This window comes from Salvelinus namaycush, chromosome 20 (genome assembly GCF_016432855.1).
Source record: "Salvelinus namaycush isolate Seneca chromosome 20, SaNama_1.0, whole genome shotgun sequence".
NCBI classification, from domain to species: Eukaryota; Metazoa; Chordata; class Actinopteri; order Salmoniformes; family Salmonidae; genus Salvelinus; species Salvelinus namaycush.
Genome location: NC_052326.1, coordinates 30,434,699 through 30,452,717, shown reverse-complemented (window position 1 = coordinate 30,452,717; position 18,019 = coordinate 30,434,699). Strand labels below are relative to the sequence as shown.

The 18,019-nt window shown below is 45.0% G+C and overlaps 1 protein-coding gene across 1 annotated transcript in view; it reads left to right on the top strand.

Annotated features, from left to right (window-relative positions):
- The window catches only part of LOC120064752 (SLIT-ROBO Rho GTPase-activating protein 3), a 105,514-nt gene that overhangs the window by 34,032 nt on the left and 53,463 nt on the right, over positions 1 to 18,019 (top strand). The window contains exon 3 of the mRNA XM_039015367.1: positions 16,803 to 16,965. Within this exon, the coding sequence (XP_038871295.1) occupies positions 16,803 to 16,965 (163 nt within the window). The remainder of the gene's footprint in view (positions 1 to 16,802; positions 16,966 to 18,019) is intronic.

Here is an 18,019-nt window from a genome sequence, read left to right as displayed (position 1 = left end):
TTCTACAATGTAGAAAGTAGTAAAAATAAAGAAAACCCTTGATTATATACAGTGCATTCGGAAGTCCATATTATTGCATATTATTATACATACTGCTGCTGTTTAATTAATTATTTGTTACTTTTATTTATTTAAAAATGTTTTACTAACATATTTTTTACTTATTAATGCTTAAAGCATTGTTGTTTAAGGGCTTGTAGGTAAGCATTTCACTGTAAGGTCTACTACACCTGTTGTATTCGGCGCATGTGACAAATACAATTTGATTTGATTTGATTATGGCAAGAACTGCTCAAATTAGCAAAGAGAAACAACAGTCCATCATTATTTTAAGACATGAAGCTCAGTCAACCCAGAAAAACCACCAAGCACTATGATGAAACTGGCTCTCATGAGGACCGCCACAGGAAAGGAAGACCCAGAGTTACCTCTGCTGCAGAGGATAAGTTCATTGGAGTTAGTTATCTGCACCTCATATTGCAGCCCAAATAAATGCTTCACAGAGTTCAAGTAACAGACACGTCTCAAATCTTATCTAATCAAATGTATTTATATAGCCCTTCTTACATCAGCTGATATCTCAAAGTGCTGTACAGAAACCCAGCCTAAAACCCCAAACAGCAAGCAATGCAGGTGTAGAAGCACGGTGGCTAGGAAAAACTCCCTAGAAAGGGACATCAACTGTTCAGAGGAGACTGTGTGAATCAGGCCAAACTTTTGACTGGTACTGTATATTTTCCTTCATTATTTTCCCCTAACCCTACCACCCTTCCTAATTGGAGTAAACTAATGGACAACAAAACGTAGGCTTCTACTTCCAGCTTATATATACTATATATATTATACGTAGACAGTATATTTTACAATAGTTATCTTTTGTTTGTTTTTAGTCCCACCCTTCAGCTCCACTCAACTCCTCCCATCTATCTCTGAACACCATCCAGTTTTGATTTCTATTTGCCATATTTTTTATATATTTTTTTATTTCACCTTTATTTAAATAGGCCATAGTGGCGAAGTCATTACAATATAGTAATTAAACACTGGAGTGATAGATGTGCGGAAGATGAATGTGCAAGAAGAGATACTGGGGTGCAAAGGAGCAAAATAAATAAATAAATACAGTTTTGGGATGAGGTAGTTGGATGGGCTATTTACAGATGGGCTATGTACAGGTGCAGTGATCTATGAGCTGCTCTGACAGCTGGTGCTTAAAGTTAAATCAGCTTCAGTGATTTTTGCAGTTCATTCCAGTCATTGGCAGCAGAGAACTGGAAGGAAAGGCAGCCAAAGGAAGAATTGGCTTTGGGGGTGACCAGTGAAATATACATGCTGGAGCGCGTGCTACGCGTGGGTGCTGCTATGGTGACCAGTGAGCTGAGATAAGGCGGGGCTTTACCTAGCAAAGACTTGTAGATGACCTGTAGCCAGTGGGTTTGGCGACGAGTATGAAGCGAGGGCCAGCCAACGAGAGCGTACAGGTCGCAGTGGTGGGTAGTATATGGGGCTTTGGTGACAAAACGGATGGCACTGTGATAGACTGCATCCAATTTATTGAGTAGGGTATTGGAAGATATTTTGTAAATGACATCGCCGAAGTTGAGGATTGGTAGGATGGTCAGTTTTACAAGGGTATGTTTGGCAGCATGAGTGAAGGATGCTTTGTTGCGGAATAGGAAGCCAATTCTAGATTTAACTTTGGATTGGAGATGTTTGAATTGAGTCTGGAAGGATAGTTTACAGTCTAACCAGACACCTAGGTATTTGTAGTTGTCCACATATTCTAAGTCAGAGCCGTCCAGAGTAGTGATGTTGGACAGGCGGGCAGGTGCAGGCAGCGATCGGTTGAAGAGCATGCATTTAGTTTTACTTGTATTTAAGAGCAATTGGAGGCCACAGAAGGAGAGTTGTATGGCATTGAAGCTCGCCTGGAGGGTTGTTAACACAGTGTCCAAAGAAGGGCCAGAAGTATACAGAATGGTGTCGTCTGTGTAGAGGTGGATCAGACTCACCAGCAGCAAGAGCGACATCATTGATGTAAACAGAGAAGAGAGTCGGTCCAAGAATTGAACCCTGTGGCACCCCCATAGAGACTGCCCCATAGAGAGGCCCGGACAACAGACCCTCCGATTTGACACACTGAACTCTATCAGAGAAGTAGTTGGTAAACCAGGCGAGGCAATCATTTGAGAAGCCAAGGCTATCGAATCTGCCGATGAGGATGTGGTGATTGACAGAGTCAAAAGCCTTGGCCAGGTCAATGAATACGGCTGCACAGTATTGTTTCTTATCGATGGCGGTTAAGATATCGTTTAGGACCTTGAGCGTGGCTGAGGTGCACCCATGACCAGCTCTGAAACCAGATTGCATTGTGGAGAAGGTATGGTGGGATTCGAAATGGTCGGTAATCTGTTTGTTGACTTGGCTTTCGAAGACCTTTGAAAGGCAGTGTAGGATAGATATAGGTTTGTAGCAGTTTGGGTCAAGAGTGTCCCCCCCCTTTGAAGAGGGGGATGACCGCAGCTGCTTTCCAATCTTTGGGGATCTCAGACAACACGAAAGAGAGGTTGAACAGGCTAGTAATAGGGGTGGCAACAATTTCAGCAGATAATTTTTGAAAGAAAGGGTCCAGATTATCTAGCCCGGCTGATTTGTAGGGGTCCAGATTTTGCAGCTCTTTCAGAACATCAGCTGACTGGATTTGGGAGAAGGAGAAATGGGGAAGGCTTGGGCGAGTAGCTGTGGGGGGTGCAGTGCTTTTGACCGGGGTAGGGGTAGCCAGGTGGAAAACATGGCCAGCCGTAGAAAAATGCTTATTGAAATTCTCAATTATAGTGGATTTATCAGTGGTGACAGTGTTTCCTATCTTCAGTGCAGTGGGCAGCTGGGAGGAGGTGTTCTTATTCTCCATGGACTTTACAGTGTCCCAGAACTTTTTTGAGTTTGTGTTGCAGGAAGCAAATTTCTGCTTGAAAAGGCTAGCCTTGGCTTTTCTAACTGCCTGTGTATATTGGTTTCTAGCTTCCCTGAAAAGTTGCATATCACGGGGGCTGTTCGATGCTAATGCAGAACGCCATAGGATGTTTTTGTGTTGGTTAAGGGCAGTCAGGTCTGGAGAGAACCAAGGGCTATATCTGTTCCTGGTTCTACATTTCTTGAACGGGGCATGCTTATTTAAGATGGTGAGGAAGGCATTTAAAAAAAATAACCAGGCATCCTCTACTGACGGGATGAGATCAATATCCTCCCAGGATACCCCGGCCAGGTCGATTAGAAAGGCCTGCTCGCTGAAGTGTTTCAGGGAGCGTTTGACAGTGATGAATGGAGGTCTGTTGACCGCTGACCCATTACGGATGCAGGCAATGAGGCAGTGATCGCTGAGATCTTGGTTGAAAACAGCAGAGGTGTATTTAGAGGGCAAGTTGGTTAGGATGATATCTATGAGGGTGCCCGTGTTTACGGCTTTGGGGTGGTACCTGGTAGGTTCATTGATAATTTGTGTGAGATTGAGGGCATCAAGCTTAGATTGTAGGATGGCTGGGGTGTTAAGCATGTTCCAGTTTAGGTCGCCTAGCAGCACGAGCTCTGAAGATAGATGGGGGGCAATCAGTTCACATATGGTGTCCAGAGCACAGCTGGGGGCAGAGGGTGGTCTATAGCAGGCGGCAACGGTGAGAGACTTGTTTTTAGAGAGGTGGATTTTTAAAAGTAGAAGTTCAAATTGTTTGGGTACAGACCTGGATAGTAGGACAGAACTCTGCAGGCTATCTTTGCAGTAGATTGCAACACCGCCCCCTTCGGCCGTTCTATCTTGTCTGAAAATGTTGTAGTTAGGGATGAAAATGTCAGAATTTTTGGTGGTCTTCCTAAGCCAGGATTCAGACACGGCTAGAACATCCGGGTTGGCAGAGTGTGCTAAAGCAGTGAATAAAACAAACTTAGGGAGGAGGCTTCTAATGTTAACATGCATGAAACCAAGGCTATTACGGTTACAGAAGTCATCAAAAGAGAGCGCCTGGGGAACAGGAGTGGAGCTAGGCACTGCAGGGCCTGGATTCACCTCTACATCACCAGAGGAACAGAGGAGGAGTAGGATAAGGGTACGGCTAAAAGCTATGAGAATTGGTCGTCTAGAACGTCTGGAACAGAGAGTAAAATGAGGTTTCTGGGGGCGATAAAATAGCTTCAAGGTATAATGTACAGACAAAGGTATGGTAGGATGTGAATACAGTGGAGGTAAACCTAGGTATTGAGTGATGATGAGAGAGATATTGTCTCTAGAAACATAATTGAAACCAGGTGATGTCATCGCATGTGTCTGTGGTGGAACTGAAAGGTTGGATAAGGTATAGTGAGCAGGGCTAGAGGCTCTACAGTGAAATAAGCCAATAAACACTAACCAGAACAGCAATGGACAAGGCATATTGACATTAAGGAGAGGCATGCTTAGTCGAGTGATCATAAGGGTCCAGTGAGTAGAGGTTGGTTGGGGTCACGGCGATTCAGACAGCTAGCCGGGCCATCGGTAGCAAGCTAGCATAGGATGGAGGTCTGTTTTTAGCCACCTCGTGCGTTTCCGTCGGTAGATTAGTGGGGTTCCGTGTGGTAGAAGGGATCAATCCAATTGGCAAAATAGATATAGTTATAGTGACCCAAGAAAAAATTGTCCGATAGACTTATTCAGATAGCAGCCGATAAGACAGCTAACAATTAGCAGGCCGCAAATGGGCGTTCAGGTAACGTTGCGACGGAGGGGCCAGTTGGATAACTCCCTCGGGCAGATAACGTCGGTAGTCCAGTCGTGAAGGCCCGGTGGGGCTCCGCATTGGCAGTAAAACGGGTCCGGATAGGTGATTGTAGCCCAGGAGTGGCTGATGGAACTCTTCAGCTGGCTAGCTCCGGAATAATTGATGTTTGCTCCGGGATCAACGTAAGCCAATAGTCACACGGATAGCAGCTAGCTAGCTGCGAAATCCAGGTGTAAATGTCCAGAGCTTGCGGTTGAAATCCGGGGATATGGAGATATATGGCATAGCTGTCATTTCTTTTGGTCCTTAAACTAAACTGGTATACTTTTTTATTTATTACAATTTTCTTTAACAAATTTTGGTCTTTAATGCAGGGCCGACAGACAAGTTCCATACTTTCTCCCACTTCCAATGGCCTCTTCCATTTTTGCGGTAATGCTGTAAATAGTTGGTTGTAATTTTGAGTAGAGCAGACATTTCCATATATTTTTATTAGCTGCATGTGTGACATAACTACACCAATCGTATTTATGATATAATTTACAAAGATTATACCGTTTTTTTCCCGAGGAATATATATTTTTTAATTAATTAGCATATTTAAATTTAACCATAATATTTGTTGGATTATTTGTTCGGTCTTTTCTGGTGGATTAAACTGAAATTGCTACCAACTTTCTATGGCTGTTTTAAAAATAGCAATATTTTTGGGATTATTTAATTTTCAAATAACCGAAAGTGAAAGGTTTTAATCTGAATAAAGGGAAAAAAGCCATTCTTGAACATGGGGCGAGACATTCGTACTGTCACGCCCTGTCCATAGAGAGGTTTTTATTCTCTATTTTGGTTAGGCCAGGGTGTGACTAGGGTGGGCATTCAAGTTTCTTTATTTCTATGTTTTCTTTTTCTTTGTGTTTGACCGGGTGTGGTTCTCAATCAGAGGCAGCTGTCTATCGTTGTCTCTGATTGAGAACCATACTTAGGTAGCTCTTTTTTCCACCTGTTTTTGTGGGAAGTTGACTTTGTTTAGGGCACATAGCCTTTGAGCTTCACGGTTTGTTTTGTATTGTTTATTGTTTTGTCGGCGTCATTTTTAAAATAAATAGAAAATGTACGCTAACCACGCTGCATCTTGGTCCTCCTCCTTCAACAGCCGTGACACTTACTAATATGCTTGAGAACCTGTTTGGACTTAAGTATAACTTTTGTATGACTGAAGCCTTTAGTGAGAGGTCTATGCTTTCATATTTAATCATTTCTGCCCTACGATTTCATATTAAGTATATAAATAGGCCCGTTTAATTTGGCTGGTTTACCATTCCAAATAAAATTTTATATTTTTTGCTCATATCATTTAGAAAACAAGTCGCTAGGTGTAGTCAAGGCCCTAAGCAAATATGTAAACTGGAATATGACTAAAAGAGTTAATCAGGGTGATTTTTCCACAAATAGACAGGTATTTTCCTTTCCATGGTAGCAAGATCTTATCTATTTTCTATTAAAATGTATTGTAGTGAGACCATTTCTTTCTTTCGGGATATGAATACAGAATATGTCCACTTCACCGTCAGACCATTTTATTAGTAAACTACACTGTAATGTAAAAGTTGTATTTTTTGTGATCCAGTACGTAATCCGGAGAAGTTAGAACAATTATCTAGATCCTCTATGAGGCTGTGGAGGGATCCTTATTGTGTATTTAAAAGAAAAACATGAATCATCAGTGTACAATGACACCTTTGTTTTTAAGCCTTGGATTTCTAGCCCCTTGTTGGATTTGATTTGAATAGCTAACATTTCGATGGCCACAATAAATAGATATGACGATAGAGGTCAACCATGTTTTACTCCTCTTGACAGTTTAATACTTTCTGAGAAGTAGCCATTATTTACTATTTTACACCTAGGGTTACTATGCATAACTTTAACCCATTGTATGACATATTCTCCAAAATTGAAATATTCCAGTCGTACTTTATCAAAAGCCTTTTCAAAGTCAGCTATGAATACCAGGCATGGTTTTCCAGATTTTTTATAGTGTTCTATTGTTTCCAGTATTTGTCTTAAATTAAGATGAATAATAATCCAACCATACCTTTTTAATTCTTAGCTTTTTGTTCATATGGAACATTTCTGGGATCTTTTATTTCAGCTCATGAAACACGGGACCAACACTTCACATGTTGTGTTTATATTTTTGTCTCAGTACACATCCATTCTTGCCAAGTTTTTATTCCCAGATCTTATACTACTCCATCATGTCTCTTTCTCACCGTAATCTTTCCAAAACCGACTCCTGCTGCGTTTTAGGTTCACTCTGATTGGATAGCCTTAGGATATAAACATCCTTCTTAGAATATGCAAGCGAAAAAGATTCTTCCTCTTTACTCCTTAGAAATCTCAAACCATACAAAGGCGATACAAAATTAATTTCATTCTGGATGAAACCTCCATTTTAATTGGCACTCCAGAATCTCCACATATAATGCTCCTCTTCCTGTAGTTCTGGGCTGAGGAGGGAGTCACAGCCAGCCAGGCCTTCACCAGTATTATGCTATAAGGTCCAGGCACGGCCGCGGCCATGCATGCTAAGAGAATGGGCCTTGTTTCGCATTACATCAATGGATAACTTGATTATTCTCTGCCATGGTGGGCTGCCAGTGATAGATTTGCAGCTTGCTAGCCAGCCCCAGCCTTCACACTGCAGCATTTGATTACAGTGCAGTCGTATGCTGCAAAATGTACTCCTCATTCTTTATCTATACAGTATGAGCTCTACCCAACTTTTGAATATAATAGCAAGCTACACTTTAACACATTCTAAAGGTTAACTAGGTTAATATGATAACAGTGATCATAACAGTAGTGATGAAGCTTTGCATGTCAGTGCAGGCAATAGAGTAGCGGGTGTGTTTCAGAGGGCTTTGTATCATCCATTGAGTTCAGGCCCTGTGGAATTGGATGGGGATTTGACTCAGTAATTGAGGCCAGCTGTTCTAGAGGAGGCAGCCTGCACCAGGGCCCCCAAGGCCAGGCAGACAGTAAACAGGCCTGTACTGCTGCAGACACTTTGGCTTAACCAACACACTTGCACTGACTGTACAGTAGATCTTCTAGTAGACCAATCCAAACAGTTGTTGAAGAGCAGGCAGCAGCCACACAGTTCTTACCAGACTCTGCATCTCATCTCCCTCTGCCACCTCAATGCCTTTGCCAAGGCTGCCTCAACCACTTTACTCACTCATAGGGCTGCAGTGTAAAGCATCCATCTACAAGTCTGTAGCCGCAGAGTCTTTGGCTGTGTGTAGTTATCAGGCAAGACACACACACACTGGATATTTGTGTGTTAACACTTTGATTACACACACTTCTTTATGAGGGCCACATCTGACTCTACTGATAGCTACTTTATTAAGGAAAACATTTACTTTCTATGCCTGTGATATGTGGTTGTCCCAGCTAGTTATCTTAAAATGAATTCACTAAGTGTATTTCACTCCGGATATGAGTGTCTGCTAAATGATTCAAATGTAAAATGGCTTCATTTGGACTCCATTAAGCCAACCAAATTCAACCATGAAAACGTTTGACCAATTAGCATTGCCAGTGGCCTTGTTAAAGACCCTCGCGTTGTAAGTAAACTCTGGGCACACCGTCTACTGTATATACTGTTACAGTATTTATCACCCACGTATGTAATACGGATACTTGTCTTTTACCCTGTTCTTACTGTCTCATTAGTTTAAACACAAACAAGCTCCTACTCTCAGTTTTTTGGCTCTCTGTAGATATTTCTGAGTTGTGAGGTCACCCCAGCAGCCCAGCTCTCTGTGGAAGGATAGGTCATGAACAGCATAACCCCTCCGCTGCCTAGCAACTCATGTATGGCAGTCCGCTGCCTCTGCTCTGCACTGCACAACACTATGGGAAATTAAAACGGCACAGTTAAAGACTCTGGTTGGCCTGGCCAGGGCAGACGTCCACATTGAGCTGCTGGGTCGCTGCCCCTGTCCTGTTGGTTTAACCCACACTACAAACGCGGCTTTATGAGCCGAGTTTATGAAAGCAGTCACTGATACAATGCCCAACACCACTGTAGTTTACAGCTGCTCTGCCATGGGGCTGTCTGTCTGCTCGGTCTCATCTTGGCTTGTCTACATTAATAAATCAGGCGGCTCTAGTATCTCTCGTTAGACTAATTAAGATGAGGGTGAAGTATCCTATCACTCCCCCTCTGATTGGACCACATGCAAGGAGAAGCTGAGGGCATAAGTAGGCAAGAGATCCCTGTAGCTCAGCTAAACTCAGACCTACACTCTTTGAAAAAGGGTTCCAAAAGTGTTCTTCGGCTGTCCCCATAGAATAACCCGTTTTGGTTCCAGATAGAACCCTTTTTGGATCTGTGGAAAGGGTTCTACATGGGGAAAAAAATGTTCTTCAAAGGGTTCTTCTATGGGGACAGCCGAAGAACACATTTAGGTTCTAGATAGCACCTTTTTTTCTAAGAGTGTACTGCTCCAGCCTACCTGGGTCTCTGCTTGAAATCTGTCAGTCTGGTCCCAGTCAACCCACCCAACCAACACCAAAACACCAACCACCAGAAGTCTATTTGCTATTCCATTAAATGGTGGCCTCACTGTAAGAGAGTGGGCGAGGGCTAAGCTCTCTACCCTTTAGATGGCGCCTATCTTTTTCATTTTTTGCATATAGCTATATCTACACAACAGATGACATGGGATTTGGACTCATCTTGACATTAGACCACTTAGAGATCAAATCAACTTTGATTGTGGAGTGAACTATCACTTTAAACCATTGTGTTTGTGGGGCTTCAGGCACTTCCTATTGCTCATTAAATGGTCTTCAATGTCTATGAGACAGACAAAAGACATTGATTGAGGAAACGTTTCAGGGTTAATCATTAAATGGGGATTTTAATCACACCCTATTAAATTAATGGCTGAATATGGTCAGTCAAAACAGGGATTAGAAATAATCAACAGCAAGCAAGCCATTAGAAAGCAGCTCATGTAATATTGAAAGGAAACATAACCTGTCTGAGAGAGATAAGATAAAGCTTCCATTAACATCCAATCCTGTGTGTTATTGTGTGACCGTGTGTGTGTCTGTGTGTGTGACCGTGTGTGTGCCTGCCTGCGTATGTGTGTTAGTGCATGTGTTGTGTGTATGTGTGTGTGTCTGTGTGTGTGTGTGGGTGTAAGAGGTCATCATTAATGATTGCCCTGGTATCGCGCTGAGCCAGACTGTCTCCTCCATGCTCGTTCTGCTTAACTACAATCACTCTGGTGGCCTCTTCTTATTTGTCTCAACCCCGTTCCATCTGATGTTGCTGCCTGCGATCTCCGTCCAGCTGCCTGTCTGTCTGCAAAACACAAAACATGTACCAGTTACTGCAAAACATGAAAGACTGACTTTACATGATTTTTCATTATAAATAAGAACTGTACTGTTTCGTATTAAAAACCAAACCATCCTGCAATGTATTATGTAGCTACATACTATGGGCTACAGCCCATAACTCTATGTTCTATTGATTGCCTTTGACATTTAATCTAATATCAAATTTCTTAATTGGTCCAAATACCGACCCCTTCAGCAATGTAAAAATATCCTATGTCTTTATGGATGTTATTTGATAAAAGGATTTCACATAACTCAATCAGCAAGGAAGCCTGATTTAGCTTTAGCCTGAACGGCTGATAATTCATGTGCTGTATTCATGATCATGTGCTGTATTCATGATCATGTGCTGTATTCATGATCATGTGCTGTATTCATGATCATGTGCTGTATTCATGATCATGTGCTGTATTCATGATCATGTGCCATTGATTCCTTCACTAATTATTCATAAGCTTATGAGTATCAGAGGGCATTAACTTCCCAGTGACGCCCAGAAGAATGCTATGCGTTATGCATGGGGTTGCTAGGTTGGCGTACTTGCCTTTGGGTCAGAGGCAGTCCCAGGGCTGCCAATCTGCATTCCCCCAAATGGCTTAGAATTAATATTCCTTAGTATAGACTCCAGTATGTTCTGTACATCATATTCTGTCTATACAGATATTATTGAACCAGTGCATTTCTAACCTCCGGACATAAATGAGAACCATACGTTCTCTGATCTGTGTGCCAACCAGTCCTACCCAGCACACTGACTGTACAGCCCCTCATCATCTGTACAGCGCCCATCACTGAGTCTTTCCCCGGTGGTGGAGTGGGGTCAGAGCAGGACAGGGGTTAAATGTTAAACTATGTCCCTGTCAGAGAAAGGCTAGGTGTGTTCAGAGCAAACATCAAACTCCTCTCCAAGGGAAAGTGGGAGAGGCCTGTAGTCCCATATCCCTTAGGTTTACAGCTGGATGAGGTAACTATCAGCAGCACCAGGTAGGGTGTGTGTGTGTGTGTTTGTGTGTGTGTGTGTGTGTGTTTCAGGCCCTGCCAAACACTCCAACCCCACCACCACCACCATCACCACCACCACATTGCTCTGCAGCTGCTTGCTATCAAATGTTGGCAATGCCTTCTTTCCCCACAAAAAAGGTTCTGCTGAGATAAGCAGTGCAGAGTCGGTTAAAAGCTCTTCAAAGTGCTCTAAATTCTGGGATGTGTCCCAAATGGCACCCTATTCCCTATATAGTGCACTACTTTTGACCAGATTTCTTAGCCCTGGTCAAAGTAGCGCACTAGATATGGAATAGGGTGCCATTTGGGATGCAACCCTGGTGTGATTAATAATGCGTATTTCCTTGTGGAAGTCCTCTGAAAGGTCTTATGTGTTCTATACACCCGTGACTAAAGAGTGAGCATTCTTCTACACATCACTTCAACTTGTTAAGGGTATAGACTACATTATGGAGACACCTTATCAGTTATTCATCCTTGAATGAAATGATTAGTGAGGCATCTTCAGATTCTAAAGACGCACACACACATGCACGCACACACACACACGCACGCGCACACACGCACGCACGCGCGCACACACACACACACGCACACACGCACACACACACACATGGTGAGCATGCTGGTGAAAGACAGAGCAGTGTCCTAACACAGTGATTCCCAAATTGAACTCACTCAGTCTTTAAACTCACTCTTGAAAGTTGTGATAGTAGAATGCACAAGGTGCAATTTTGAAATTGGGTGGTGCATCATCAGTTCCTCTTGTCATGTTAGTCACTAATCAACTAGCCCATGTCAGCTACCATTTTATTGTTTAGATTTTTCAGCCCGTAGATATTGTTGTATTTTTTTTGTCACATAAATATCACATGAATAGACATTAGACATGGCAATATGTATAGAATTGCAAGAACATTTGCTTTAAAACTGCAAAATGTTCTTTGCACCCCATGACAATATCTGTAGAATTGCAGAAAATAAGCATTAAACCTGCTAAATTCTTTCCATCATTAAGAGGGCTGTGAACAGTTTGTGTCATGAACAGTGCTTGTGCCCATTGAAATAGACGTTGTATGTGTGCACGCAGGGTGGGGGGGGGGGGGGGCGCGGGATGTTCTCCAATGCGGTAATGGGCGCCTTGAAAAAGTTTAGGAACCATTGTCCTAACAGATGAGCCTGATGCTGTAGAGAGGCTCTCCTCTCCTTTCTCCCCTCTCCTCTCTTCTTTCCTTCTCTCCTCTTCTCTCCTCTCTCCATCTCCTCTTCTCTCCTCTCTCCCCTCTTCTCTTCTCTCCCCACTTCTCTCCTCTCCTCTCTTCTCTCCCCTCTTCTCTCCCCTTTTTTCTCCTCTCCTCTCCTCTCTTCTCTCCCCTCCCCTCCCCTCCCCTCCCCTCCCCTCCCCTCCCCTCCCCTCTCCTCTCCTCTCCTCTCCTCTCCTCTCCTCTCCTCTCCTCTCCTCTCCTCTCCTCTCCTCTCCTCTCCTCTCCTCTCCCCTCCTCTCCTCTCTCCCCTCTTCTCTCCCCTTTTTTCTTCTCTCCTCTCTTCTCTCCCCTCCCCTCTTCTCTCCCCTCCCCTCTTCTCTCTCCTCTCCTCTCCTCTCCTCTCCTCTCCTCTCCTCTCCTCTCCTCTCCTCTCCTCTCCTCTCCTCTCCTCTCCTCTCCTCTCTCCTTACCCCTCACTCCTATTGAGTCTCAGGGAGCTCATCCTCCACCCTCTCCATGTTAATGATAGGGACAGAAGGAACCATGGGAAAACTGAACATTTTGAAGCTTTGTATTACCCTGCAGTAAGGCTGCTGACTGACACTCAACCATCCAGAGAGACAGGAAGGAGAGCTGGCTGCTGCCGACCTGGAGACACAGGGAGGAGTTATAGTGTCAGGTGTGAGGTCTGAGGATGAGGAGGCCCTTTATGACTTATACTAGGACTGTGACCTGTGGATCTGCCACCCTGTGCTCCAGTACTATAAAACCAGGGCCACTGTGGGCTGCTTCTACAGTATCACTGGTTGAAAATATTCAGCTCCCTCCCTCTCGGAGAAGAGATGTGTCCTGCTACAGCCACACAGGTCTAATTGCCTGCCTTCTGCTCCCACTTCCTGTGAAATGAGGACAGCAGCTGGGGAGAAGAGAGCCTGCTTGCTTTTGTCTATTTCCTCAGGAAAAGGGTTTAACCCAGGGCCCAGAGAATCAGTGACAGGCCTGGCCGGATTCTCAGATGTCTCTTTTCGGAGGCTCTACTTATAGTTATGGTCTAGTGGTGTGGGTGGGTTTTTGCAGCGTTGGCAGTTTCAATGGTGCATTGAAAGTCACAATGAATAGGCAGCTAAGGTATTGTATGTATGTAGCTCAAACCTCTGTACTTGTTCTAGTGAATAATAATAATAAGGCTGAGGCTGTGGACCCAGATGCCCAAATACCTCAGCGCCCTTTGAACACACAGTTGCTTTGTCACAGAGCGTTGGAACTTCCTCTCCCTCTTGCTCTCTCCCAGGCAACACCCTACTAGCCCTGAGCTGCTGTCACGCTAAACAGCTGACTTTATTTTAATAATCAGGGAAAACAGTGATTTTACGGGCAGATGAATATTTGATCAGCGATTACAGGGGCTTGGAGATGCCTGCGCAGCGTTTCTGCCTAGCCGAGCGGAGGAGGAGTGCAATTCTACAGACAGGGAGCCCTGTAAATAGAGCCTTGTTGTTTGGATGGCTAGGGACTTGCTTTGGCAATGTTAACATGTGTTTCCCATGCCAATAAAGCCCTTGAATTGAATTGAATTGAGAGGGAGTGAGAGAGACTGGTAGTGGGGAGTGAGAGAGACTGGTAGTGGGGAGAGAGAGAGACTGGTAGTGGGGAGTGAGAGAGACTGGGAGTGGGAGTGGGGAGAGAGAGATACTGGTAGTGGGAAGAGAGAGAGACTGGGAGTGGGGAGAGAGAGATACTGGTAGTGGGGAGAGAGAGAGACTGGGAGTGGGGAGAGAGAGATACTGGTAGTGGGAAGAGAGAGAGACTGGGAGTGGGGAGAGAGAGAGACTGGGAGTGGGGAGAGAGAGAGACTGGGAGTGGGGAGAGATAGAGACTGGGAGTGGGGAGTGAGAGAGACTGGGAGTGGGGAGAGAGAGAGACTGGGAGTGGGGAGAGAGAGAGACTGGAAGTGGGGAGAGAGATAGACTGGGAGTGGGGAGAGAGAGAGACTGGGAGTGGGGAGAGAGAGAGACTGGGAGTGAGAGAGACTGGGAGTGGGGAGAGAGAGAGACTGGGAGTGGGGAGAGAGAGAGACTGGGAGTGGGGAGAGAGAGAGACTGGGAGTGGGGAGAGAGATAGACTGGGAGTGGGGAGAGAGAGAGACTGGTAGTGGGGAGAGAGAGAGACTGGGAGTGGGGAGAGAGAGATACTGGGAGTGGGGAGAGAGAGAGACTGGGAGTGGGGAGAGAGAGAGACTGGGAGTGGGGAGAGAGAGAGACTGGGGGTGGGGAGAGAGAGAGACTGGGAGTGGGGAGAGAGAGAGACTGGGAGTGGGGAGAGAGAGAGACTGGGAGTGGGGAGAGAGAGAGACTGGGAGTGGGGAGAGAGAGAGACTGGGAGTGGGGAGAGAGAGAGAGTGTGTGTTTGTGAGCCTGGTTGTGATTAAGGATTAAGGAAATAGGCCATCCCAGAAGACAAGGAGAACATGTTTCACCCCATTGAGTTTGTATTGTGGTTAGAGAGTCACCTACAGGCCTAATGTTTCCTCTATCTAGTCTATCTGAGACTGTTAATCCCTTTGCCATAGCAACGCAAAGTTCAATTTAATCGTCCCATTATCACTAGTGACCTCTTGATTATTGGACTGGCCCATATTGTAATTTGGGTTGATTGGAGAATTACTTCTCCGATTCCTCTTGATTCCAAATCAACGTGTTTGGCTTGCTTCCCTGACAAAGTCCCTCTGTAAAAGTCATTTTTATACCGTGATCCGATGGACAATGCTCAATCAGACCTTTTCAAATGCAGAAGTCTGAATTCTTGCTTTCAAAGTATAATATGATTCTCTGCCCAACTTCTTCTTCGCAGCAAGCGTCCTTCTTCCTCTTCCTCAAATGGTGAGATTCATCTTGGCTCAGCTGAGTTTACCTGCATTAGCTTCTCACCAGTCATAGACTGTCAGTATGTATGGCTGTGGTAGAACCACATGACTGTATAGCATGTTAACTGTGTACATTGTGGTGTCTTGCTGTGGGGGTAAGTGGGAGAATAATGGTGGCAGCCCTCTGGAACAGACAGATATCAGCTTCATTAGAAGTGATTAACATTGCGGAAGCTCTCTGTAGAGGGGAGCCTTTGATGTTAGTGCTCATCCCTTTTCTTTGCAGTAATTGCATGTGCAGTTTTCACCCTGGCTCAGTGAAACCCTATCCTGCTATCTCTCTCACTCTGCCTCAGACCCCTCTCTCCTCTTTGTCCTTTTCCCCAGAGTTTGTTGATTGATTAATGTTGAGATAGGGTTTAGACGGAGGGACAGGGGTGTGTGTGTGTGTGTTTATGAGTGTGTGTGTGTGTGTGTGTGTGTGTGTGTGTGTGTGTGTGTGTGTGTGTGTGTGTGTGTGTGTGTGTGTGTGTGTGTGTGTGTGTGTGTTTATGAGTGTGTGTGTGTGTGTGTGTGTGTGTGTGTGTGTGTGTGTGTGTGTGTGTGTGTGTGTGTGTGTGTGTGTGTGTTTATGTGTGTGTGTGTGTGTGTGTGTGTGTGTGTGTGTGTGTGTGTGTGTGTGTGTGTGTGTGTGTGTTTATGAGTGTGTGTGTGTGTGTGTGTGTGTGTGTGTGTGTGTGTGTGTGTGTGTGTGTGTGTGTGTGTGTGTGTGTGTGTGTGTGTGTGTGTGTGTGTGTGTGTGTGTGTGTGTGCGTGCGTGTGAGAGAGAGAGTTAACCTACACTGGAGGGGGATGCCGTGAAAGCGGATTAGGCTTCAGTCAGCCCATGTCAGGGTCATTATGGTTACCAGCGTTAAGGAATTAAACAATCGATGCCGTGTCAGACTGGGGCGCTGCAAGAGAAACTAATGGCGTCTGTTCTGGCCTAGTGCCATCACTATAGAGGGATTGAGATAGAGAGGGGAGTGAGGGAGGGAAGGCTGGAGAGAGGAAGAGAGATAGGGTCGGTGGGAGAGAGGTAGAGAGAGATGGAGAGAAAGAGTCGGGAGAGACAGGCAGAGAGAGAGTGCTGTAATGTCTAAGGTCAGTGTGGTTGTCTCTGCAGTCAGCCAACAATGGGATCATGCAGCAGCTGTATTGTTTAGTGTGAACAGGAATCAGCCTTAGTAGCCCTCGTGTTTTACTCCAACAAAAGCTGTCAAAAGAACAACATAATGCATGTGTGGGTGTTGTCTACCCAGAGCAACCGTGGGCAACGTACTCACTTACATTTACTGGGGATGGGCTATGCTTAACTTAATGGCAAGTCATCAACCTTCTGCGGGAGTTCAGATATTTGCTCTGACCATCACTTTTGGTCTGTTGTCTGTTGAATAGACACCCTAATCAGATAGTAGGCCTTAGAAATATTGAAATGATAAAAGCAGAGACAAATGGCAGGAATGTACTGTATGTTACAGTAACACTTGCATTACTAATCCCTCCTCTCTGTGTTGTGTTCAGGAAGGACCAGCACCTGCTGTCCAGTGTGAACTGCTGGTACCTGGTACTGAACCAGACCAGGAGAGAGAGCAGGGACCACGCCACCCTCAATGACATCTATACCAACAACGTTATCGTCCGCCTCGCCCAGATCAGCGAGGACGTAATCCGCCTCTTCAAGAAGGTCAGTTAATACGTCAGTCATCCCTCTGTCCGTCCGTCCGTCTGTCCCTCTGTTTACACCTTTCCTTATCACCAGTGCCAATGTGGTCAGAGGCAAAGATACAAAAGAGCTCTGGCTTTTTTTGTGAGTTTGCTGAGCAGTAATGGGCAGCATGTCGACTGATCTTTCTCTAAGATCGTGATCATACACAATTAATACCAGGCCTCATTGTTTTTTTTGGTTAGAACCGCATTCAAACCAGCTTTCAAACCAGGGCTTTTGAAATGAGTCTGAAAGAAAGCAATTTGCCTCCATCCTTTCCATACTCCAACTTTGGTATACAGATTGATGGTAGGCTACCGTGAGACTGTGTGAGCAGGGCTGTTTTTTGAGCAGCTACATTACCAGCTGTCCTGTGTGTCAGCACATTGTATACCTCCGTCTGTTCCATGTGGCCTGTGGAGTAGTAGTAGAGAAGCAGGGTTGAGGTAGAGCAGGCTAGGGTACCCTCCTGACCCCCTAACCTCCCTGGTCCCCTAATCCACCTGGCCCCCTACCCCTCCCCCTGGGCCCCTGCTGTTGTGAGCAGTGTCTTGCCCTGTGTCAGCAGAGATGACTGAGGTCTAACCCACACACAGACCCCTGTTTACACCTGGCAGGACTTCCTGGAGGTGAGACCCAGCCCGACTGTCATCCTCCATTCACACACTACTGTGCATGTGTGCGTGTGTGTGTGTGTCGGCAGGAATGTGAATGGGGGTAAAAGCAACACTGTAGAGAGCACCAGCCAGGGCTGAAAACAGAACAACACAGCCTCCTGTCAGTCAGTGAAGTGTCCTCAAGTAGCTTTTCCTCTGGCTGGTAATATGAATGGAGCTATGTGCGCTCGCTGGCATGCCTAGAGGTCACAATGAATAACATGTTGAAGAAATGTGCTGCATAGTTTTGTAGCTTTCAAGCAAATGAATGGAGGAGAGAGCTGAGTAGGCTACAAGTGAATCAAGCAGCCCATGAAAGAAAGACCCCGATGTCCAAGATTTCTGATATCCAGACAGTCATAAATCAATACTCCATA